This window comes from Protopterus annectens, chromosome 3.part1 (genome assembly GCF_019279795.1).
Source record: "Protopterus annectens isolate FY-2018-M chromosome 3.part1, PAN1.0, whole genome shotgun sequence".
Classification (NCBI taxonomy): Eukaryota; Metazoa; Chordata; order Ceratodontiformes; family Protopteridae; genus Protopterus; species Protopterus annectens.
In genome coordinates, this window is record NC_056732.1 from 1,277,859,817 (window position 1) to 1,277,871,831 (window position 12,015).

Here is a 12,015-nt window from a genome sequence, read left to right on the forward strand (position 1 = left end):
TTGGATCATTCAGTGGTATACAACACATCATGGGCGGCCACGGTGGTGCAGAGGTTAGCGCATTCGCCTCACAGCAAGAGGTTCTCTGGTTCGAGCCACAGCTACGGTGCCTTCTGTGCATAGTCTGCATGTCCTCCCTGTGGTTGTGTGGGTGCTCTGGTTTCCTCCCACATCCCAAAGACATGCTGTAGGTGGATTGGACACTCTAAATTGGCCCTAGGCATAAGTGTGTGCGTGTATGTGCCTTCCATGGAAGGTTGGGCGCCGGGCTGGCTACTCGACACCGTAAAACTGTACTGCCAGTCATGAGCGGACAGGTGATCCGCTGTAGCGACCCCTAACCGGGAAAAGCCAAAAGAAGAAGAAGAAGAGGTACACAGCACATCAATGATCTGCAGGCTTTTTCCATTCATTGTTCCCCGCCTTTTGTGAATTTACATTTACCATCTTAGCTTACTGTTGCAAACAGCTACTTGTTGCAGCTACAGTGAATATAAAAAGTTCACACAGCACTGTTAAAATGCCAGGTTTTTGTGACATAAAAAATGAGACCACAATAAGTCGTTTCAAAACTTTTCCCACCTTTAATATGACCTATAACCTGTGCAATTCAATTGAAAAACAAACAAATCTGTTAGGGGAAAAATATAAAAAATAAAAAATGTACAGTAAGCTGGTTGCATAAGTGTACACACCCTTAAACGAATACTTTGTTGAAGCACCTTTTGATTGAATTACTTTTATAATTTAATCATTTTTTATATCACGAAAACCTGTCATTTTAACAGGGGTGTGTAAACCTTTTATATCCACTGTAAGTTTATACTGTTTGAATTAGGCTGATATTTTTCCAAGTATTTTTCTGACTTGGAAATAGAAGTTTGTTTCTGCACAAATATGAAAAAGTTTTGTATTTTTACCTGCCTTCGCCTCCTCCAGACATAACCCAGTTCACGTCTGGCACCAGCGAGGAGATTGAGGATGCTTCTGTGTTAGTGTACCTGGCACCTTTGCAAGATCTGCACTTGGCTGCCTATGGAAAATACATGAGGGTGTATGAGTGCTGCCAGCCATGTTCAACCTCCTGACCAAGCAGTATACCACTTGCAGCATGGATCTTGCCTGTATGTTAATGGTGCTATACAGTGAGCCTAGGCAGCATCCCCCACCCACTAATATGGGAGAGCCAATGCCAGATGCTCACTCCTGTTCGTTCCCTGTGGCACTTGCATCTCTAGTAGAACCTGTCATTTCAGGTAGAGTAAGGGCTTTATCCTTTTGCAACATGGGGCTGGGCAGTGTTTTTATTCTTGAAATAGTTTAATAAGCATCATGAGGTTTAAATGTAAGGCAGACATAAGGAAACTTAACACTGTTGTGAGCCTGTATTTATTTTGATTGCTGCAACTTCATAACTGATAGTTCTCAAAAGTCTCATCTTCACTGGAACCATTTTGAAAATGTAGCTGTAACCCTGTGTTAAACTAAACCTTAATTCTAAATTTCTTATTGCCATGTTTGCATTAGTGCATTGCAACATCTGCTGTTAAAATCAAAGAAGAACTCCCAAAAAAACAGGATAATTGAATAAAACAAAAAAATTACGATCACCGCCTCAAAACACCAGCAACCACACCAAGCCTTGGAAGCAAATCCGTTTATTCACCGACTAAGCGCTTTCACCAAATGAATGGCTTCATCAGAGTCTTTAATCTGCTGTTAAAATATTGCGTATAGCGTTGTAATTTGTTCTTTCTAAACACAACCAGTCTTATGTCAACATCTAAGATAGGTGAACTTTCAGCACTGAGTAATGCTTTTTTGTACTAGGTTTACAGGCGGATCTTTTTTCTCTGTGTGTCATTCATTGTCTGTTAGCTAGTACTTTTTTTCTCTGAACAAGAATTCTTTATCAATATTTGTAATAGAGTCTCCTGAGGAGACTGCATAGCAGCTTAGATGAACATTTTTACTTTGCAGTTTTTCATCTTCATTCCATTCCATTTTATTATTTCTAACAAATCTCTGTGATTTCTAGATCTGTATGCTTCAGCTTATGTTATTTCCAAATATGTTTATGGATCCTTTGTAATAGTACTCTGCTGTGAACTGCACTTCATATGTTTTTTAATATTTATTGCTGCTTTTTGTTTTACTTAACAGTTGTGCTTAATTTTGTTATTGCTGTTTGTGTCATTTTGTGTCTTGACAAGAAATTTCAGCTGCATGACAAATAACTTTTTGGACACATCCATTCTCCCTTAAATACCCCTATAAGTGATTTAACAGTTGCTCTGTCTATGTAGTCATTTAACAAATAATTTTCGTTCAGCTTAGCTGGGCTCCTAAAGCATAATCATAAGCTGCATCACTTTAATATACGAGATGAACTAGATTTAGTATTTTTTATGTTGTGCTTGCATAGGTTCTGTACTTCATGAAGTTCCTTTCTAGACACTAGGACATTCCTCCCAGAAGTCACTTCACCACCTCTTTTCTTTAACTTCCTGTCTCATATTGTACGAAATTGGTGGTTGCATGTAATCTTGTCCAGTGCTGTTAAGTATCGGCTTCAGTTTTGTCTTTGTTTTTTGTACTGAGATTGTCCTCCTGGGCTGAATTCTAAAAAGGTCCATAGCTACTTTGACATTGTGAAACCGAAGGTTTGAAGGGCTATGGAATGTGGACATTTCCATCACTTATTAGAATAAGCCTTTTCCCAGTGTGGCAAAACTAAGTTGAAATTTTGAGTGGTGTGCTATAAGATTTTAAGCCCCTGTTTTCTGTATCTCACATCCTGATAGTTTAGTACTATAGATTTTACTGTCCACTGCTTCCTCTGTGTTATGTCAACACACATAGTGTAAGAATGCCTTTAGAATACATTTGTTTTATTGTTTAAATATTCATATATGTATTGTGTAGATACAAAAATACATTACACGTTTTTATGTGCAAGACCTTACAGTTGAATGCGTTGTGCCCCCCTTCTAAAAAAAAAAAAAAAAAATGATCAGCCAGAAGCAGAGAAATTGGAATCTTTCCACTCCATCAACAGCCCACGGTCCAGATCCAATTTAGATTGCTAATAGCTCTGACCTGGGCGAGTTGAATTAACAGTCTACTGTGAAACCAACATATATTGCTACATTGTGCGTGTCTTAGAAATTTACAGTTTTTTTTGAAAGGTCCATTGCTAATTGAACTGAACAGCCACTGCTATACCTGACTTTAGCAAATGGTCCAGTGCACCACAGATTGCTTACAATATTGATTTCCTTTCTAGTGCAAGAAGAAGCACACACTTACCTGCCAAGAGTTTTCCAAAACTGGGAGCTGTCCACGGGGTTCAAAATGTAGACTGCTGCACATAAACAGAAAGAATCGGAAAAGATCATCTCGGTTCCCAGCAGCTCATGAGCATAGCTCAGCTAAACGGGCAAAACGAGGACAAGAACCACAGAGGTAAGCTGAAAAAAGTCATGGTCTGATTATCCCTGTAAGTAACAAGACTTGGAAACATACTGATTTGCATAAAAGGCTGATACTTTCAATGGTCATCTTTTTTTTAAGTTTAGTATGCTCACTTAATTTTTGAATAGTAGTAACGTTCTCTCTTTTCACATCGCGAGAATCATTTTCATTATGCCAAGCTGTAGTTAAACCTGCTAGGTGTAAATGACTGTGCTGGTAGGAGCTTTATAAATCATGAAATGTAGAATGAGTTACTGAGTTGTATGTAGCTACACCTTTGATCAGCATTTGATGGTACATTCGTGGCACATGGGTACATTTATTAACTTTATATGCTTTTTTTACCTCTTGTTAGCATCATATCTCTTCACAGTGTGGTCAGCAGAAGGAGACAAATTGTTTATCTACTCACCATAATGTGCACAGCTAGTAAATTGCACCTGTTCCTCCCTGGTTCCACATTTTCTCCCTCCAGACATCAGACATACTCCTGAATGAGTCTGCTGTTCTTTCTACTACTCATTCTGACAGCTTCTTCCATGTTACCACCATTTATGTTAAAGTAATGCTTTGGTGAAAAGAGAAATTAGCTTTCTGTGATATAGTTGATGATTCTTTCTGCCTCTTGTCCTTCTTCTTGAGCTATCTCCTCTCAAGATCTTTCTTGGTGTTAGGTACCCATATCATATCCCTGCTGGTCCTTTTGTCTTTCATCGTGTTACAGTTTGAGCGCAACCTGTCTTTCTGCATGACATCATCTTCTCATTCTCCTTATCATTGTGTTGCTTTCTTCTGAACCGTTTTGATAGCGCTGCTTCCTGGTCTCCCTGCAGCTCCCAGAACTGTGCAGGGTACTGCAGTGTATGGCTTTACTAGGGTCTTGTAGATTGAGATGACAACCTCTCTTTGTCTAGAATATTTTTCCCTGGAGAATGTATCCCATCATTCCTTTCCCCTTGCTACTAGTTTTTCACTTTATATGTGGTATGCTCTTTTGCTACCTTTATTACAGTCGCCAAGTCTTTTTCAGAGACATTCGCACAAAGTAGTAACCCTCCAGTTGCACTTTTCCTTTTTGTTATAGTGTGCAGAAAGCCGCACATTACATTTGTGGTTTACTGCAGCTGACTCCTTTCCTTTTAAGCCATTCATTCCAGGTCCCGTGAAGAGTTTGCATATCCATCCTTATTCACTTCTCTTATTGTGGTATAATCTTTAGAGACTGTTTTCATTATCTATTTTAATGTCTACAACATACATATTGAAGAGTGATGGCCATAACACCAACCTCTGTGGCACACCATTGTTTATACTTTTCTACCTAGGTAATGTTCTGGTTATCTGTGCTTTCTGCATTATTTCTTCAAGCAGTTTTTCTACCCACTTTCCTATAGTTTTTTGAGCACTTCTAGCTCACATGTTTTCTTACAGACTACCATACCTTCGTGGCCTGGCTTTCTTGTTCCTCCTGCACATCTGCACAATTTGTACTGTCCCATTCTTACATCTCACTTTCCTGAGTTTTGTTTTCCCTGCCTAGTCTGTAGCTTCCGTTTCCAAGTCTACTTTACTCTTGGACTTTATTTCATGGTACACCTTTTATTTAAAGATTTTGTGTAAAGTCAGCAGGACCACAAAGCAACAAATACAAATTAGTGAATTAAATATTTATCTAAAAAGATATTTAAGAGCATAAAACTGTTAGGTAAAACAATTTGAAAGAATTTGTCATTATTAAAAAAATCCTCTTCAGATTAAGGGGTCCTTGCTTGCTAAGATGGAACTTTAGGAATGTTCAGAGTGAGTCTTGTCATATCGTGCAGTCATATTGGGAAACGTAGTGATTGACACATGATGGGTATAAACTAGGCACATTAAAGATTGCTGGTTACTTTTAGTGCATCCTGAAAATCGTGGGCAGTCCACACTGAGGACCTGCAAGAGCAGGCTAAAGTATATAATAAAATGAAAGCTGCTTCAGGTAGACAGGTCACATATAGAGCCAAGATGTTAATAGTTAAGCTAGCCATCAGAAGCCCATGCCAATCCTGCAGCACAGGAGTAGTAAAAGACCAGTACCAGACATTATCCTGGCTGCAAAATTCTGCTCTCACTGAAGGGAGTGCAGGTCACAGTCACAAAACCCAGCATATTAGTAGTGTGCACTACTGTGTCTGTGCCTACAGAGTTTTAGATGCATAATCTAGGAGATGTTTCTTAGGTAGAAATGCAGTGCGTTAACAGCTATCATGTAATCCTTCATCGACAACATGTTGTGCAAGTTCACTCCCTCATTTTGCTGTAAATTTCAGTCAATTCCCACCATAAATATTAAGGGGTCAAGGTATGACATCTCTAATGGCTGGAGAGTTGTGTGCACAAAAATCACCTCAGTTTTTAAAGGATTTAGTTTGAACTTGAGTCAGCTATTCTTCATCCATTAATGGATAGAGACACTGTCATCAATTTTGGATAGTCAGAATAAAAATATTAAATGCCTTTCCACTAGATGACCCTCTTTATGGTAGCCCATACACCATAAACACCAAGTCACAGTAGAACCTGGCAGACGTTCTTCGTGTTTCACTGTTGTAGTCATCACATTTGGGTTATCTGCTTGCAGGTAGCCCTTAGTCGGCCTGATTATCAAAGTCTTGGGTCCTGCGTCAGTTGCTGTCTCATCTTTCATGATGTCAGGTAGTCAGGGGTATAAAACATGCAGCCGACGCCATTACATCAGTCTTTCTTGCTGTGCGGTGCCCGAAGCAGAAGCAGTTTACAAGTGCCGGTCAGCTGACTCCTGAAATTTTTGTTTTCAATTTTCAGATCCAAAGTCTTCAACTAAGCTAAGTACCCCATTGGGGAACCCTTTTCTTGCTCTAAACCGATGTCAGTAAAAGTTATCAATTGTATTTCTTGTGGAAAGCAAATACCTCATAAAGATTTTCATTCGTACTGCATTCCTTGCCTAGGCCCAGACCACGACGTACCTCGCTGTTGGTTTTGTGCCTTTTTCAAACCTCGTACTATTCATAGTCGGTTCATTTTCGCATCTAAATATTTTGGTACTCATTTCAATTATCCAGAAATGGCTTCGGTAAGCCACCCTACTACCGACATTCCGAAAAAATGCAAAGGTAAAGACAGAGACAGACCGCATAGGTCCAAAGCTGCCGACGACGCTTCTCCTAAGCTAGTCGCCAGTTCGCCGATACTCAGTGAGGCGCTTTCGCAGCCCCTGATGCCCACTATTTCAGATTCACAGGCCTCTACTGAGACCCATTCGGAGTCCGGTATGCTGCGAGATGCTTCTTCGACTGTGGAACCTGCGGATGTCTCTACGTTGGATGGGTCCGGAGCCGCTGTGCAGGCACCGGCTTCTGAGGGTGTATTAAGGCCTACTGACTTGCTTATTAAACAGACGCCATCTTCTTCTTCTTCAAGGCCTAAAACTCGATCCATGCCCAGAAAACCGATGCCCAGACCGCATGGTCAGGCCCCTATGCCTTTAAAAACAAATGATAAGAATGGCTGAAGACCTTATTACTCTAATCAGGGGAAGCCACCCTTCTCCCTCTAAGAGACCTAGAACTGATTTTCCTTCTGATTCTTCTAATCAGAATTCTGAAATTTCTATTTTTTTCTGATGACCAGGATATGCCCTTATCTACCTATGAGGATTCAGATGCAGAGGACTCCATTCTCTCTGCTTCTCCTCCAGAGGATTTCTCTTTTGGTGAAACCTTGCATACTCTTAGGGAGCATTTCCACTGGGAAAGCCAGGATTACTCTGACTCCAAAAAGAGGCTTAGGGAATTCTTACTCTTGCCTCAATACAGGCCTTTAGCTATCCCTCCTGAACTGGACATTGTAGATGATGCCTTCTCGGAATCTAGCCTGGCCCCTGACACCTTAACTCCTGCTCCCTGAAAACCTGATAGGTATTACAGGGTACGTAACTCTCACAAGTTCCTCTTTAAAAATCCTACTGCGGATTCTGAGACCATTTCACAGGGACCCAAGGGCATTAAGGCCACTACTGCCAAAAATCCGACCCCCTCTGATAGAGATTCCAGGGCGCTGGATAGATGGGGTAAGAAGGTATACACGTCCGCAACGTTAGCCATTAGGGCCTTAAACTGCCAGTTTCATATGTTGAAGTATCAGCAGCATATTATTGGATTGCTTAAACAGAAAATTATGTTGATTCCTGACTGCTGAAAATAAAGAATTACAGGATTTAATGCATTCTGCTGAACAAGTGGGAAGACATACTTTGCAATTTGGTTTTGATTCATTAGAGGCATCTTGCAGGGCCGCTGTCACTGGGTCTGTACTTAGAAGGCATGCTTGGCTTAAGGAGCAATCTTTGCCAGATCATGTTAAAGCTAAATTACTGGATGCTCCCTTAAACCATGACCACCGGTTTGGCAATAAAGCAGAAGAAGTACTTAAAACGATGGAGGAAGAAGCTAAATCTATGCAAACTGTTAAAGATTTCCTGCAAGTACAGCCTCCCAGATTTAGTAGGCATTGGCCCTCTAAGAATTGGTCCTTTCCTGCCTCTTCCAGGCCTTCTCAGTCCAAACCCAGAACCAGCAGAACACCCAGGGTGCACACAGGACTAAGCAGTGGAGGGCTCCCACTTCCAAAGCAGGGAGTAGTAAGACTCCCCCCTATGGTAAATTGTCCCAGTGACTTAACTTTAAACCTTCCAAGCCCTGCTCAACTGACTGTTCCTTTAGGGGGAAAGATCGCCCTGCATGCAAAATATTGGGAACTCATTACCCAGGACAAATGGGTTCTAAATATAGTTTCCCAAGGATACAGATTCCACTTCCACTCCTTACCAACCCCAAACAGTTGGGCAGAGCTTCCCCCAAATCAGTGGGCAGAGGCTCAAAAGCAGGTTCTCTCTCTTTTAAGCATCAGGGCTATTCAGTCTGTCCCACAAGAAGAATGGGGGCAAGGTTTTTACTCAAGACTTTTCCTGGTACCCAGGAAAGACAATTCCTGACATACTATCCTGGACCTGTCTATTCTGAACACATTTTTGGTAATCCCAAAATTCAAGATGCTAACTCTTCATCAGCTGCTTCCCATGCTAGGCAAAAATGCCTGGTTGGCAACACTGGATTTAAAGGAAGCCTACCTGCACATCCCAATAAGGGAATCTTGCAGAAGATACCTACGCTTCAGAGCAGGCTGCATGCACTATCAGTTCTCTGCACTGCCCTTTGGCTTATCTACTGCTCCCAGGGTATTCACAAAGTGCCTAGCTCCAGTCATTGCATTTTGCATGCAAAGAAATATTCAAATATACCCATACCTGGACGATTGTCTAATTCAGGCAGAAAGCCAGGACATACTATTAAATCATCTGGCATTTGTAAAGAAATTGTAACTTCTCTGGGGTACACCATAAACAAAAAGAAATCAAATCTTGTACCCTGCCAACAAATAGTATTCCTGGGAACAAGCTTGAATACATCTTCCCAGATGGCCTACCTCACGCCAGAGAAACAAGTTCATTTGACAGTCTACTTCAATCTACTGGCCACAAAGACCCAGCTATCTGCAAGGAAAATACTGCAAGCACTGGGGTTCATGGCCTCTTGCATTCTACTAATTCCATATGCAAGACTGCATATGAGGAAACTACAATGGTATCTAAAAAGCCTATGGTGTCAACATTCTCAGGATCTAGAATCAATGATTCCTATCATACCGTGTCTAAAGATAGAGTTCCTTTGGTGGGCAGAGGCCTGCCACCAAAACAGGGGACTGCCATTCACTCTGCCCCCTGCCGCCCAAACCCTAACAACAGATGCATCAGACTATGCATGGGGGGCTCACTTGGCAGGGCAGTGCATTCAGGGCAAATGGAACTCAAGTCAAATGCACCTGCATATCAATCAAAAAGAAATGTTAGCTGTACAGAATGCTCTGACAGGCTTCAAGGACCACATTCTTCCAGGACAATTATTGGTAAAGACGGACAACACCACTGTTATGTGGTACATAAACAAGCAGGGGGGTACCCACTCATACCCTGTCTGCAGACTAGTCATGGCTCTGTTGAACACAGCCTTGAGCTACCAAGTGCACCTACAGGCTCACTTCCTGCCAGGAAAGCTAAATACACTGGCAGATGACCTAAGCAGAAATCTCTTGGACCCACACGAATGGAAACTGGAACCAACGATGTTCAACTTGTTGAGAAACAAATGGGGGAGCCCAGAGATGGACCGGTTTGCCTCCCCTCAGAACTACCAATTGGACAAATTCTGCACAAGGACTCCTCACAAACAAGCTTGGAAAGTGGATGCCCTGTCCTTCACCTGGAAAAACCTATCAGTTTATGCCTTTTCCCCTCTGCCTCTCCTTTCCAAAGTGCTGCTAAAGATCAAACAGGACAAACCAAGGACAATACTCATTGCACCGGACTGGCCACGCCAACACTGGTACCCCCTCTTGCGCAGTGTGTCACTGCTGGCACCTGCCTCAGACCCCTGCCCTGCTGTCCAGCAGAAGGGCCAGATTCTGCACCCACAGCTTCAAACCCTGAACCTTGCAGCCTGGCTAATTGTACCATCCCTCAATAAGCAAGTAATGGATGTCATTCTGGAGGCAAGGAGGCCTAGTACTAGAAAATCCTATGCTGAAAAATGGAAATGATTCTGTTCCTGGAGCCAATCTCAAGGGATGGGCACAGCAGTACCCAATTTACCCCATATTCTTCAATACTTAACTGAGATGGTTCACAAGGGCCTTTCCTTTTCTTCCATCAAATTCATGCCTCAGCCATTTCAGTACATTACAACACAGAACCACCCCCTTCTCTTAGCCACTGCTGAAGCAATTCCTCAGAGGGGCCAAAAACTTAAGACCACCCAGGAGAGCCCTACTCCAGCCTTGGGATCTTAACTTTGTATTGGAAAAGCTCACTCTTCCTCCCTTTGAGCCAGCTGCAAATGCAGAGTTGAAATTCCTTTCTTGGAAAACAGCCTTCCTTCTAGCCATCACTTCAGCAAGAAGGGTGTCTGAATTTCAGACCCTCATGCCAATGGAGCCTTTCATTATCTTTCATGCGGACAGGGTGTTCCTCAGAACCAATCCCTCCTTTATGCCCAAGGTGGTATCCAGTGTGGCCCTTAATCAGTCCATTCATTTGCCGACCTTCTTTTCTAATCCACAGAACAAAGGGGAATGAAAACTGCACTCCTTGGACGTGCACAGACAACTTAGATTTTACTTGGACAGGACTAAGCCTCGCAGGAAATCTGAACAGCTGCTGGTGACATTTGCTGCAGGGGCATAGGGGAAGGCCATTTCAAAGCAAACCATTTCTAAGCGGATAGGCCATTGCATTAATTTCTGCTATAAGCACCATGGAAAACCTACCCCACAGGGGATAAGACCACATTCAACCAGGGCTGCATCTACCTCTACAGCGTTTCTCAGAGGTGTCCCTACCAGGGACATCCCAGAAACTGCTACCTGGAGTTCTGTACATACCTTCACTAAGCATTACCACTTGCCAATTTTTTCTAAATCTAGAGCTGGCTTTGCCACTGCAGTCCTGTAGGGCCTTTTAGCTGGTCCAAATGCTATCTAATTGCCTCCTCCCATTTTTAGCTTTGAGAATCTACCCAAATGTGATGACTGCAACAGTGAAACACGAAGAACATAGTACAGTTGTGTACACTTACCATAAATATAGATGTTCAAGTGTATTCACTGTTGCAGTCCTGGTTACCCTTCCTCCCAGCCCCCTAACTTCTATTGACTATACCTCTATTCTTGTTTACTATGCTTAAAGCTTTTTGGTCTGTTTGCTTTTTTGTTGTAGGTGTAACCTTGTATATAATTGCTTCCCATTATGGGGGCACCTGACATCTGGGGCAAGAAAAACTGATGTAATGGCGTCGGCTGCATGCTTTATACCCCTGACTACCTGACGTCATGGAAGATGAGACAGCAACCGACGCAGGATCCAAGACTTTGATAATCAGGCCAACTGAGGGCTACCTATAAGCAGATAACCCAAATATGATGACTGCAACAGTGAATACACTTGAACATCTACATTTATGATGTGTACACAACTGTACTTCATGCTTTCTTCTGGAAGCCTAGACCATAAATCAGCAGATTATGTTTGAAGGTTGCTGCAATTTAGACTTGATGGTATCAGATTGGGCTACAAGAGGGACACCATATTTCTTTGTAGGTGTGACTACCCTGTTACCAGGAGTGAAGTGAACTACTTTGGTGAGAAATTTTGTAGCCACCTTTGCATCTTTTAGCACAATGCAAGGTTTGTTGTGGGTATTACTGATATAAATGTTAAAGGAGAGAACTGTATTGAGAATCATGCTTCGTTAAATGTGTATACTATTTTTTAACCATACTAGAGGGTAATCAGTTACTTCTTCATTTCAGTTGAACTAGTGAGGTTCTAGTTGTTGTCCCAGATGCCATGGCCTTTATTTTGCTAATGTTCCTTTTTTAGTTGCTTCTAATCAACTCAAGGAAGAA

The 12,015-nt window shown here is 42.0% G+C and overlaps 1 protein-coding gene across 1 annotated transcript in view; it reads left to right on the plus strand.

The window, feature by feature from the left end:
• Window positions 1–12,015, plus strand: part of ZC3H3 (zinc finger CCCH-type containing 3) — a 3,466,749-nt gene that overhangs the window by 3,120,645 nt on the left and 334,089 nt on the right. Inside the window, exon 10 of the mRNA XM_044067335.1 lies at window positions 3,287–3,465. Within this exon, the coding sequence (XP_043923270.1) occupies window positions 3,287–3,465 (179 nt within the window). The remainder of the gene's footprint in view (window positions 1–3,286; window positions 3,466–12,015) is intronic.